The sequence below is a fragment of the Thunnus maccoyii genome, chromosome 20 (genome assembly GCF_910596095.1).
Source record: "Thunnus maccoyii chromosome 20, fThuMac1.1, whole genome shotgun sequence".
Classification (NCBI taxonomy): domain Eukaryota; kingdom Metazoa; phylum Chordata; class Actinopteri; order Scombriformes; family Scombridae; genus Thunnus; species Thunnus maccoyii.
Window position 1 is genome coordinate 11,785,761 of NC_056552.1, and position 13,124 is coordinate 11,798,884.

Below are 13,124 nucleotides of genomic sequence, written 5' to 3' on the forward strand. Positions count from 1 at the left end.
CTGTCGTGGCATCTAATGGCACTCCTGTGGCAGCTAGTGGCACTCCTGTGGCATCTAGTGGCACTCCTGTAGTAGCTAGTGGCACCTCTGTGGCATCTAATGGCACACCTTTGGCATCTAGTGGCACTTCTGTGGCAGCTGGCTGTACTCCTGTGGAATCTAGTGGCACCCCTGTGGCAGCTAGGGGCAATCCTGTGGCTGAGGTGCCACTACCTGCCAGTGCCACTAGGAGGATCCTGGCCTCTCTCACGTTGCATTGCTGTACAGATTGTGAAATCCCCTGATGCTTCACAATCTGGATGTGAAACTGGGCTAAATAAATAAAAATCGTCTTGACTTTTAAGGGGTCACAACTGCCAAAAAGGTTTGAAACCACTGATCTAGACTGCAGTATGTGTGGTCAAATTGATTTCCTCAATTAGCTCTACAATAAAAATGTGTTAGTAAGATATAATTGTGATGATTTGCATTATGTGTGTTTAGTTTCTGTATACATAGATTTATTTAAAATCCAACAGAATTAAGCTATTGAGCATATGGGATAAAATATTCACACATCAGATCGATATACTGTATCTTATCATACACACACACACACACACACACACACACACACACACACACACACACACACAGAGCAACAGTTGCTGCAGCGACAGCAGCAGGGTCTGATGAGTGACGGAGGCAGCGCAACATCCAGATGCACTAGTGGCTTAAAGAAGAAGAGAAGGTTCCAGCTCTATTTTTTTTTCTTTCTGTCTGCAAGCAACTTGGGCTCAGGATTGAAGACGCGTGTCAGGATGGCGGCAGCCTCGACAGACTCGGCGCAGGGGTCCACCAAAATAACTCCTGAAGTGCTGCAGGAGATGCTCCAGTACTACAACCTGAGCCGCCAGGAGTTCATCAACACTTACAACATCCAGCCGCTCGTCTACATCCCCGAGTTACCGTACAGTGCAAAGACCACCTTCGTGATCATGTACTTGGTTATTTTCGTCCTGGCTCTTGCTGGAAATAGTTTGGTGATCTACATAGTTTTGAAGAAACGGGCGATACAGACGGCAACAGATATTTTTATTTGCTCTCTGGCGGTCAGCGACCTGCTCATCACTTTCTTCTGCATCCCTTTTACTTTGCTGCAGAATATCTCGTCTGAATGGTTCGGAGGTGAGTTTCAAACCTTTAGAGTTATACTTCATTATCCTAAGGAGCATGTCATGAATGACCTCGACAGGATTTGAATATTGAAAATTTGGCAAACTGCTGTGATGTGTTGGACAGAATCACATTCAACTACAACCTCACCAAACTAAGTTCAACAGTGAGGAAAACAATAATGAAAAATAAAATGTACCGTTGCACAGTTTTACAAATACATCAAATGTAAAAATGCATCAATTTAACTGAGCAAATAGCCTAAGGAATATAAGGAGTATGCAGCCTAACTAATAATGATGCAAGGTATGAAATCATCAGATATGAGTTGACAATGTACTCAAAATATTAAAACCTAAGCAGCACAACAACTATACTGCAAATTAGAGGAATAATCAATGAAACCAAACACTGCCAGACCAGTGCAAACTACAGATTATTAAGCCAAACAAGCAGAGCCACACATCAGGCAGCTCTAATTATGTCGGCCAGCAAGCAAATAAAAGATATATACCCTTTATTTAACCAGGTAAAAGTCTCACTGAGATTAAAATCTCTTTTCTGAGAGAGACCTGGCCTAGAGAGCAGCGTAAACATTTTTACACCAATGAACATAAACAATACAAACAGACAAATACAAATGGATCCAGTAAATATGCAATACAAGGTCAGGGACAGAAATCCAGTTATGATGCATAAACAGGTGCAGTTTTCTAAAACGATTTTCAGTGAAAATTTAGGAGCAATCACATTTACCAAGAATACTGTTTTCTTGATCCTTTAAAATTGACTCAAATCCCCCATCAGCACTGACAATTCCAGGTCCTTCTGTACATTATCCCAGGAAGAAGGGGCAGCATATTTAAAAGCTTTTTTTGCCTAATTCTGTTCTAACTCTGGAGACCAACATCTGTGGAATATCATGAGGTATTGATATTGTTTTTTACATATGTATGTACACAGATAAGGAAGAACCAGCCTAAAGAGAGAAAATATATAAAAGCCAACCAATGCGAAAGTCTGCGGACATACAGAGATGGCCACTTAGCAGCAGTATGCAGAGTACAGTGGTATGCAAGATTGCCACAGCAAGTAATACAATGTACAGCACAGTAGTATACAGTGTACAACTCCTTTAGGCACTGGTCAGGTGCATTCATAAAGAGCAGATCGCTGCAGTCCAATAAAAGCAAAAAAAGTTACCAAAGTCAAGTGTTTCCTTGCCTGGAGGGAGAAACAGGATTTAGTCCTAAAAAAGAAACTTAATTTAAGTTTCAGCTTGGAAACAAGGTTTTCAATGTGTGATTTGAATGACAAGTTCTGATAAATAATAACATCTAAATACTTAAATTTTAAATCTCTTCCAGGAATGAACTTTAAGGAGAAGCCCAGATAGCTGCAGCAGGAGATAATTCTTTGAAATGACAGACAGAGCCCCCCGTGTCCTCTCAAGGGTTCAGTATATATATATATATATATATATATATATATATATATATATATATATATAAAAATATTAAAAAACTGGCTACTTATTTTGAGTCACAACTCAGAAGGGACTGAGAGCTGACCTTCCACTTGCTAACCTGCCAGCTGATCATGTTTAGCCTTAACTGTGAGGAGAGGAAATGAAGTTGAGAATATATTTAAAGAAAAGGATAATACTTCACACACAATATAAATGCCACATGCACAATGTAACTCTTTGGTATTGGACTGTACAGTCTGTTTTGGGTTTTTTTCTTTTGCAGTTCTAGCATTTGCAGTAGTCAACAGAATCTTCACAACAAATTAATGTGTCACAGAGTTTGTGAAGCTCATGTCAGACTTTTCAGAGGTTGGATTCAATATGATGAACACTTGTGCAATTATAGCCAAATGCAATGCAATGCAATGCAATGCTCCTCATTGGTGTTGATTCAACTCTATTGTAGTTTTTGAGGCTCTAATTCGAGGTGCTGTCACCTTACAGATCTTAACTTTTGTAAATTATTGCATTGTGTTACATTTGAAATCTTGTCTGCCATTGTGTCTGCCAGGTGGGCACTTGGCAAAACACAACACCTTCACTCCAACTTCCAAAAAGCACCAAAGAGCTGAATCACCACCTCTTTGACTAAGTGTCAAGAGACACCAAGCATTATTAGCTTTACAGATGGAATATTACAGATGGCTATTGTAGTGGATTTAATTATATTTCACAGATCACAACACTGTGAGCATGTTTGATGATCATCAAGGACACTGACATTCAATGTATCATAGCAATAGAAGGCCAGCTCAAAGCATGTACTTCTATTAAAATACACTCACAATTTGTTCTGGGTAAATCAGGGTTGACCTGACATGTGTCTCTTACCAACAGTGTATGTTATCACCTGGGTTTCAGCTCTGAGCGTCATAAGCCAAGATCACTGTGTTCAAGTGTAATCAGAGATTTTTGTTTTTTTAATTTCAAATAACCCCACAAGAAGATGAAAAGGATGAGGAGCAGCTCTCCTCTGTTTCCAGTCTCTGATCACACAATAGGTGTCATGCGAACTTGAATAGAAAAACATGTGTTCTGCTGTTTCTCTGTACCTCATTTTTCATTCCTCTGTTTTTTTTCTGTAGGTGTTCTGGTTTGCAAGACAGTTCCATTTGTACAGACCACAGCCATAGTGACAGGCATCCTCACAATGACCTGCATCGCCATTGAGAGATACCAGGGCATTGTCTTCCCACTGAAAATGAGGAGGCAGTACTCATCGAAAAGAGCATACAAGATGCTTGGTATTTTATGTTTTCATAAGTGGCTTATATTATGCTCTTAGGAGTGGATGTATTTATGAGTTCAAGGAAACCTGTGTTCTGTGAACAAGTTACAGCTGCACTGATTCATTAAAAGGAAATAAGCTTTTTCAGTTAAATACAATTTTATTTTTATGACACCAAATGACAACAGAGGTTCTCTCAGGGCACTTTTCACATAGAGGTGGTCTAGACTGTACTCTTTAATTTACAGAGTCCGAACATTCCCCCATGAGCAAGTACTTGGCAACAGTGGCAAGGAAAAACTCCCCTTTAATGGGAAGAAACCTCAAGCAGAACCGGGCTCTTGATGGGCGGCCATCTGCCTTGACCGGTTGGGTTTAGAGAGAAAGAAGGAGTGGGAGAGAGGAGAGAGAGACACACAGAAGTACAATAACAACAATAATAACAATAGAAATATGACTAATTATAATAATAGCAGATGTGGGTGTCAAGTAGGACCATGGCAAAACGGGTTCCGCAACCATAACCCACAGAAGCCCACAATCCATAACTAGGCAGTCCACAACGATGATCCATAAGAACCTGTGAGATGGGAAAGCACAAAAACTCCGGGGAAGAAGCCAAGTTAGTAACATGCATTGATGGTACATGAATGTGTACAGATGGAGAGGAGGAGGAGGAGAGAGGAGGTCAGTGCATCATGGGAAGTCCCCCGACAATCTAAGCCTATAGCAGCATAATTAGGGGCTGGCAGGCAAGTCTTGGCTGGCCCTAACTATAAACTTTGCCAAAAAGACTTTTTATATATGAATTTGCTTTAAACTCCAAAAAAAAAAAACAGCCATGCAAACACTTGTGCACATTTGCTTACATGAAGACAGAGAAGTATATTCCAGCCTTAAGCCCTTGAACAGCAGTATATACAGTATGGATGTGCAGCAAGGTCAGACAACAAATGACAACAATGACAGAAAGTATTCTGATAGTGCTGCTGCCACTTTTGCAGCTGCAGATTCATTATTACCTATGGAGTAATCACTTTGAGTGTTGTCACATTTTGTTATGTTGATGTTGTGCAAAACTGGAGGTTCTTAAGGATACATTTTTGTGTTGGCCAACCTTGATCTGCACCATTGTGGACATAATTTTTAATGCTCAAGGATCACACAAAGTGCACAAGCAAGAATTCTGAATGTGTCGTAGCTGCCTATATATGCATGCAAATTGATAAAATGCAAATATATCTCAAGCCTTTTAAAAGTAGAGCCTGAATGATATACAGTATCAGCAAGTTGATATTATCGGCTGATACTGGCTTATCATACAGTAGATGTATTGGTATCACATATGCAAAGAGAAAGGCAATACATATATGTATATATATGCTATAGGTTGCATTTTATAAAGGTTTCACACTTATTTCTTTTTACTGTCATATAGTATTTACTATCACTATGATTTTGGATAATGAGGTTTATTGCTCAACTGTAAAAACAAACAAAATAAAAACAAACCACCACAGTGCATATATATGTATAACTCTTTAACAACTAAACTTAAGGGTTCCTTGCCAAAAAAGTTCATGTCAAGTGTTTGTTATTGGCTTTTTAAAAAATCTAAAATATCATTAGTCTTAGGGCTCTAGTTAAAAGTGAGAAGACAAAACCAAATTCTTCTTATGGAGCTTCACAACAGACTGAATGCCAATGTTTCCCCATTTGAATTTTGTGTGTCAAAACCTTAGTAAGTGAAAAGATTACCAAGTGCAAATATTTCAGGTAATAAATGACTAAGGCACTGAAACTATGTCTAATCAAGTGAATAAACTTGAGGTCATGTAGCATGCCGTGGTAAATCAGAGTACTGAGGTCTCTCACTCATGGCGATGAAAACAAAGAATTGCTGTGGAACCATGCAGAGACTTGACATGATTGGCAGCTTGTTAATTACGTTAGAGAAGAATTGAATTGTGCAGCTGCTGTGACTACGGTTTGGCATTAGTCACACCCAGGTTGCTCTCCTTGAATTTCCTTGGCAGTTACTGTATCACACTGCACGTCCTGCATTGCACATGGACTGTATTTGAACCGAGAGTCTTATCTGTTGGCTGTATCTGTATGCATAACATATCTCTTCGCATCCTGCAGGGCTTGTATGGATTGCTTCTGTGATAGTGGGTTCACCAATGCTATTTGTGCAACAGCTAGAGGTAAGTGGTGCCCTTCAAAGCAACTCACCACAAAAATCCCTCCATTAGCTTTGTTTAACTGTGACCACAAGCTTAATTTAAGCTGCAGGCAAGATCATACTCATGTTGTACATCTGAATGTCAAATAATTGATTCAGCTTTGAAGAATATAGCTTTATGGTTAATATCAATACTGATACCAGCAAGTAATTAGACACGAAGGCCATCAGACATATTCGTGAACCAGAGGAATTCAAGGATTGATTCCTGAGATTTGATTCCTAGTAGGGGTACTTCCAGCTCATGTGTTCCACTGAATGGCAGAGGTTCAGAAAGATAGTTCGATATTATCTTGTTTACTTTCAGTGCTTTAAGCTTGCCCCGGAGAGCAAACACCTCAAACCTTATGCAAAAATGTGTGTTTATTGTGACCTGCTTTTTTAATCAAGGAATCCAAAGGAAAAGAGTGATAAAAGGCTTCCCACACAGGTCAGTGAAAATACTCAGCAAAAAGGAAGGGAGCCGTCAAATGCAAAAAAAGTGAGAGAATTGAATATGCTCAGTATGTGCATGTATCAGCAGCTACTCCAGATTGCAACATTTCAAGCAGGGATATTGCCTGAGGAAGAGCACCAAGCTTGAAATGCATTGCAATCCAGCATTTTTATATTTTGTATTTAATCTTTAATCAAAGTTTTGACATAGACTGCATGAAACACAGCCAACTTTTTGATTTCATAGCTGTTTGAGCTGGCATGTACCCAGTGCTGTCATGTATTTGTGTCTTTGTGAGGAAACTCTAATATTGGGGCTGCCTGTCTTTTGGAAATGATAAGAGATGATGTGTTGGTGCACTGTGGAACAGCTTTGGGGACACATCTGCAGATGATGTTCAACTGTCTTTATGAACCTCTGACTGGCCGTGTTCATGATTTGGAAGCCAGTGAGGGTTCTCGCCATTGTCACTGTACTAGCGACTGCTACTGGTTGTTGGAGATGGCACTGGAGATCGAGTGTGAGTCTTGTTATGCCCTCCTGGTGAAGCTCATCAAAGCGGCTGCCATGTCATGTGTCTGTCTGCTGCTCTCACTAGGCCAGCAGGAGGAGTATTACATATAGCCTACTGCAGTAGCTTTAATTACATCAAGTGTGTCACCTGTCAGCGAGAGCTACTTTATCTGTCTTGATCGTTCTTTCATGACCTAAAGCTTTTCTACCCCCCTCTCCCAGGTGAAGTACGACTTCTTATATGATCACTATCACGTGTGCTGTCAGGAGAGTTGGCACTCTCTGACTCACAGGCAGGCATACACCACCTTCATCATGGTGGCTCTTTTCCTGCTCCCTTTGGCAGCCATGCTGTTCCTCTACACTCGTATTGGCATTGAGTTGTGGATCCGCAAGAGGGTGGGCGACTCCTCAGTCCTCAACACCATGAACCACAGGGAAATCAATAAGATCTCAAGGTAGGTTTGACAGCAGAGATGTCTCCTGGAGTGTTCATATCGATGTATTTTTACCACAGAAAAACATATCTCAAGCAACACATCTGGTAGTGTGGATAAAATATCTACCTGCTAGTGGTATTGTTGGCTTGGGGGTGGAAAGGTGATGAACGTGGGATCACAAGAACATGTCAGTGTAGTTGCACTAGCAACTCCTACTGGTGTGCCAGGACTCCTGCATGAAATATTTACTATCAGTTAATGTTGGTCCCTGAACATTTACATCACGTTTCGGCAACCAAAAGTAGGGAATGATTGTCCCAATGCTAAATAGGTAATGGTTATATTTGCAGCAGGGGAAAACTGTTGTCATGGTTAAAGAGAAACCAACATTTACTGTTGTTAGGCAACAGGATGCAAAAGCTGTCTCCTTTATCAAACATAGATGATTTGAACATTGATCCAACCACCCTGGCCTCCTTTGTTCTTCTTCCTGCTCTACTACTGAATGAAAGCAATGGCCATTTTAAGCAGTTTGAACAAATGCCAATGCTTTCAGGAGAGGACAGAAGACAAGGCACGAGATGCTGAATTAGAGCTGGTTCCAAATTTGAGAACTTCTGTCTAGGAATATGTTTCTTAATTGTACATATCAATAAATGAAAGCAAAGTTTGAACCTGGCAGATGTTATTGTGTTAATGTTAGTGGGGTTTTATATGAGGCAGAACACCTGCAGCCATTGTTTCATAAGTAAGCCCACACAGTGGCGGCATCTTAGCACTGAAGCACATCAACTCTTCAGGAAAGCAGTAATTTTATCACAATTGCTCCCCCGATCAGCAAATCCCAGCCACTATATCTTGATTGCTTCTTTTGTATGACACGTTTGATGTATGCTATGGCAGTCAACATGGCCAGTGTGATGGGCTGTTCTGTTTGCATGCACAGAATCTTAAACTGCATTTGTTACAGCTCTTAGCACAGTGGATGAGAGAACAGCTAGATTGCTACCTCTGTTAAAATTGTCTGGTTACTGGGTGCTTGGAGGGGAAATGAGGAAAATCACAGATTTAATATCACAAAACCTTTTCATGGCACTCTGAATCTGTTGAAATTGAAGGTGTTTTGCTTTCAGAACGTTTTGGTTTCTTTTTTTTTCTCAAAGAACATGCCAAGAATTTGAAGCTGCAAACAATAACCAACCTGAGTCACTTGTCAGGAATACTTGAATAGTAATTTCAAACTGGTCCTACAAACAACCAATGCTGCATTGTTTTTCTTTTGGTAAATGGCTGCTTATATAATGCTTTTATCCAAAGTGCTTTACAATGTTTCTACTGCTGACTCACCCTTTCACACACACACTGACACACCGATGGCGGCAAGCTACCACGCAGGGTGCTGGTTCAACCATCAGGAGCAATTTGGGGTTCAGTATCTTGCCCGAGGACACTATGTGGACAGGAGGAGACGGGGATCAAACCACTGAATTTCTGATTAGTGAACAACCCACTTTACCTCCTGAGTCAGCCACATCACATTGGTGAGGACAGTCTTGTTTCAGAGGAGACACGTGGCTGTCCTTATCCTCCCCTGGACAACAGTGGGAGTTAGGGCTGCAGTACAAGGGTGCTGGCCCTTCCAAATTGGGAAAAAATGGCCTCCATTCAGGTATATGAGTGCCAGAGCCCTGATATTTCTTTCATGCTGACTCAATGTTGTTGCTCTTTGGCACAATTACCTAAATGGAAGAGTACCATCATTAGTGATATTAGTTGCACCTGTTCCTTTGATGCTATAACAAGTCAACATGCCTGAAGTAAGGCATGTTTTACTTGTCTTGAGAGTCTCTTTTACTTATACTAGTTTGTTTTTGTTTTATCCTTCTACAGGAAAAAGAAGAGAGCTGTTAAAATGATGATCACCATTGTTCTGCTGTTCACCATTTGCTGGGCACCATTTCACACAGTCCACATGCTCTTTGAATATTGTAAGTATTGCTGAATGCATAAAAGAGTCATAGAGTTGATCTGAATTTTAATGTGAAATGGAAATAAGAACAATACCTAGACATACAGTAGCTTAAGTGCATATTGCCATTTATTGTCTCTGTGTATCAGAGTAAGTTGTGACCTTGTCTTTGTGTGTAATTGTCCAGATGACCTGGAGAAGAAATACGACGGGGTGACACTTAACATGATCATCGCCATTGTTCAGGCCATCGGGTTCTTCAACAGCTTCAACAATCCTATCGTGTATGCCTTCATGAATGAGAACTTCAAGAAAAGCTGCATCTCCACCCTGTCCCACTGCATCAGAAAACCTAACCAGCAGAGCGGTGCCGTGGTGGCACCCAAACTGAGCGTACAGTTCATTAAACCCCAAAGCAGAGAAGCCTTCCTGGAATCAGATGAAGGCAACAGCTCGAAGCAGCACTCAGCGGAGAGAGGCCCTTCAAGTTCATCGCATGGAGAGAGCTCCCTGGAAATAATGGGTGAAAAAATCTCCACCATCCAAACAGAGCTCCCTGCAAACAGCTCCTCTCAAGTCAAATGAGGAGGGACTGGCTCAATGTTCAGGTGTTAAGCAGTTGAACTCAACCCTCATGTTTGCTGTCAGTCACTGGCACCCAACAACAGATGTGATTTGAAGTCTCACAGTTGCGGTTCAAAGACTCAAACAGCTCGAAAATATATCTCTGCAGCACCAGAAGCAAGAGAGTTTTTAAAATTCTGTTCAGGAGTACAGCAGGATGGAAATGAAGGAATCCCAAAAAGAGGTAGTTTTACTATAAAGACCACCCTGGGAGTCACCAATCAATCAATTATCTGAATCAAGAAATCATTTCTGTTGAGATGTCTCTGAAATCTGCAGGGCATTCAACCTCTCTCAGTGAGCGTTTAATGATGTGTTGGAGGGAACGATGTTCAAAGTCATCCCAAATGAACAAAAACTTTTACCACTGTTTGGACCCGACAATAGACATTGACTTTACTAAGCCATGCTTTTAGCAACAAAGGATGACCAAGGGCAACGCCTCAGCTTTTATTGCACTGCTTTATTTTCATTAATCCAAATTAGCTCTTCAGCACGAATCAATTCAGTTGAGGTTAATTCAGTTCTAAACCTTTATTTTAACAAGATGACGCAAATTCCTTTAATGTGTGTCTTTGTAGACATTTTAACTGCTTGTGAAATCCTGTGGAGATCAGGGATCACCTCTTCATAAAACTCAAAACTGATTTCAAACATCCCTTTTTGTCAGAGGAGCACACTCTGCACTTTTCTTTCAGTTAAACTATTTTAGTATTGAATGTCATAATGATTTTGACATTGATTGCTCAACAAAGAAGATGGCCCTGCAGACACAGCCTTTGTAGTTTTAAGGCTGAAATAAAGGACCACATGCCCTCATGTCTCACCACACAGGATCTTTTTAGAAGAAACCCAATGACATACAAGATATTCATTATTCACTTTTTTGATTTTTACAGTCTATTGCTTTATTGAAGAGAAAAATTGGATTAATTCTCATTTGCAATGAACTAAAGAAGCTTTTTTTATGTTCATTCAGTCATTTAATCATAACGATGAATCAAAGAATTTTTATTATACTGCTATAGTAAATTGATACAGCCATTTCACACGAGTAACAAAATTTAGATGTTGAGGCAGCATGAGCCTGTGGGATGGACAGATGCACAGAGTTACCTTCCTTTAGAGATAAATATGGCCTATGATGTCACACACAGAATAACACAAGGGACAAAATTGGGTTCAGTATTAATGTGTTTGCTTAATAGTGCCGTGGAAAATTTCCGTAATGTTTTTGTCTAAATGCGACAAGTGAACGTTACCATTATGGTGTATATATGAAGTTAGTTACATGTTCTGTAATGATATGTTTGGTAACTACAGCTCTACAGCTTTATTCTCTCTTCTGTGCAGATTGTTGATTTTAAAGATGTTGCATTGAAAATCAAATCATCTTTCATTTAAAACACATTTCTTTCTTTCTTTTTGTTAATCCAGATCTCTGGATCAGAACGCTAGGCTTTAATTTTGGCTTGTGTTGCACAGGTTTTGCCCTTTGACGACTGTCAATGGCATTTCTTAAAGACTGTTTTTTTCTCATACAGGAGAACAGGATTTTGCAACAAATGAGGTCATAATCTTGTTGAAATATTCAATTTTAGATTGAATAAAACTAAATATTATAACCTGTTTCTTTGTTTTCAGTATATATTGAGTTAAAGAGAGACGGGACCTTAGACCCTAGAAATGAGACTCATTCACTCAAAAAATAATAGTAACACCTGATAAACTCAGTTTTGTGTCCGGTAAGGAAGGGTTAGGGCTAAAATTTACACATTTTTATTCCATTATTTGACAAATATTTGTCACTGATTTTTTTATTATTTTATGGAAACCTTTTGATCTGGGCATCATGTAGCCATTTGATATTTGAATTTTGTAAACTCTTATCATTTCATGTGATAATTTATTGCCAGATTGAACATAACTTTTCTACAGCCTAATAAGAAAAGCTTTTTTTTCAGTAACAAAAGATGACATGTACTCTATATTGTTTGGCTGCCACATCAGCTTTGCTCCATTTAGCAGCAGATTACTGTAGTTTAGCAAAATTGATCGACTCAAATTTCCCGATTCCATTTAGTCAGTAAAGGATTTCCTCAAAACTCTTGAACTGTCACATGTTTAAATATGGAAAGGTGCATTAAACACAAGCTGTGCCAGTATCTGTGGGGTTCATCAATGAATGAAATACTGTCTATCAAATGTCTGCAGGCCTTAAAGGATAAGTTCACAATTTTTCTGTCCTAAAACAATAGTCAGATGCCTAAACGAATATGGACATATTTTTCTTGCTTTAATCATTCCATCTGTTCATACTGGCCATTAGAAGAACCCTTCATGACCCACTTACAATGTTAATGATGGAGGACAAAATCCACAGTCTTCCTTCTGTGCAAAACTGTGTTCAAAAGTTTATTTGAAGCCAATATGAGGCTTCAGCTGTCCAAATGAGTCAAATCAATATCTTTTAAAATTTCTTCTTTTTTGTTATGATCCTTCCTCTGCAGCTAAACAGGAAAACACGGTCCATCAAGATGGATAAAGAGGTCTTTTTTCAGTAAAAAGAGGAAGATGTGGACTGTGGAGGATATCCATTTTATTTGACTAAATCAGGCAGCTGAAGCATCATATAAGCTTCATATAAACTTTTGAATATATTTTGCTAAAAACAAGGACTGTGTATTTTGTCCCACCATCACTTAGATTGTAAGCACTTGTGAAAGGGATCTTTTAATGGCCAGAATGAATGATTACAGCAAGCAAAACCTGTTTCAATGTTCATACAGGCAACTGACTATTATTTTAAGACAGACTTGAAAAATTGTGAACCTACCCTTTAAACACTCAACAATTAGTATAATTAAGTACATATGTACAACATGTTTGAAAGTATATTTTAAAGGGATAGACCTAAATATATCTTTTTAGTATAAAATACTCACCATTAAAATGTCCACACAAACTTCTCAAACCCTTCACATAA

At 39.4% G+C, this 13,124-nt stretch overlaps 1 protein-coding gene across 1 annotated transcript; it reads left to right on the plus strand.

The window, feature by feature from the left end:
• Positions 1-643: 643 nt before the first annotated feature.
• Positions 644-12,203, plus strand: LOC121887018 (pyroglutamylated RF-amide peptide receptor). The gene is made up of 6 exons (XM_042397534.1): positions 644-1,167; positions 3,769-3,927; positions 6,057-6,118; positions 7,328-7,563; positions 9,436-9,533; positions 9,702-12,203. Exons 1-6 carry the CDS (start codon positions 672-674, stop codon positions 10,097-10,099), a joined length of 1,449 nt encoding a protein of 482 aa, XP_042253468.1. The 5' UTR covers positions 644-671; the 3' UTR covers positions 10,100-12,203.
• Positions 12,204-13,124: the final 921 nt, after the last annotated feature.

Excerpts from the sequence above, each read along its gene's own strand:
- LOC121887018 (XM_042397534.1), top strand. The coding sequence starts at position 672 with ATGAGTGACGGAGGCAGCGCAACATCCAGATGCACTAGTGGCTTAAAG. Across the intron at positions 1,168-3,768 it reads CTCGTCTGAATGGTTCGGAG|GTGTTCTGGTTTGCAAGACA; the intron begins GTGAGTTTCAAA and ends TTTTTTCTGTAG. Across the intron at positions 9,534-9,701 it reads CCACATGCTCTTTGAATATT|ATGACCTGGAGAAGAAATAC; the intron begins GTAAGTATTGCT and ends GTAATTGTCCAG.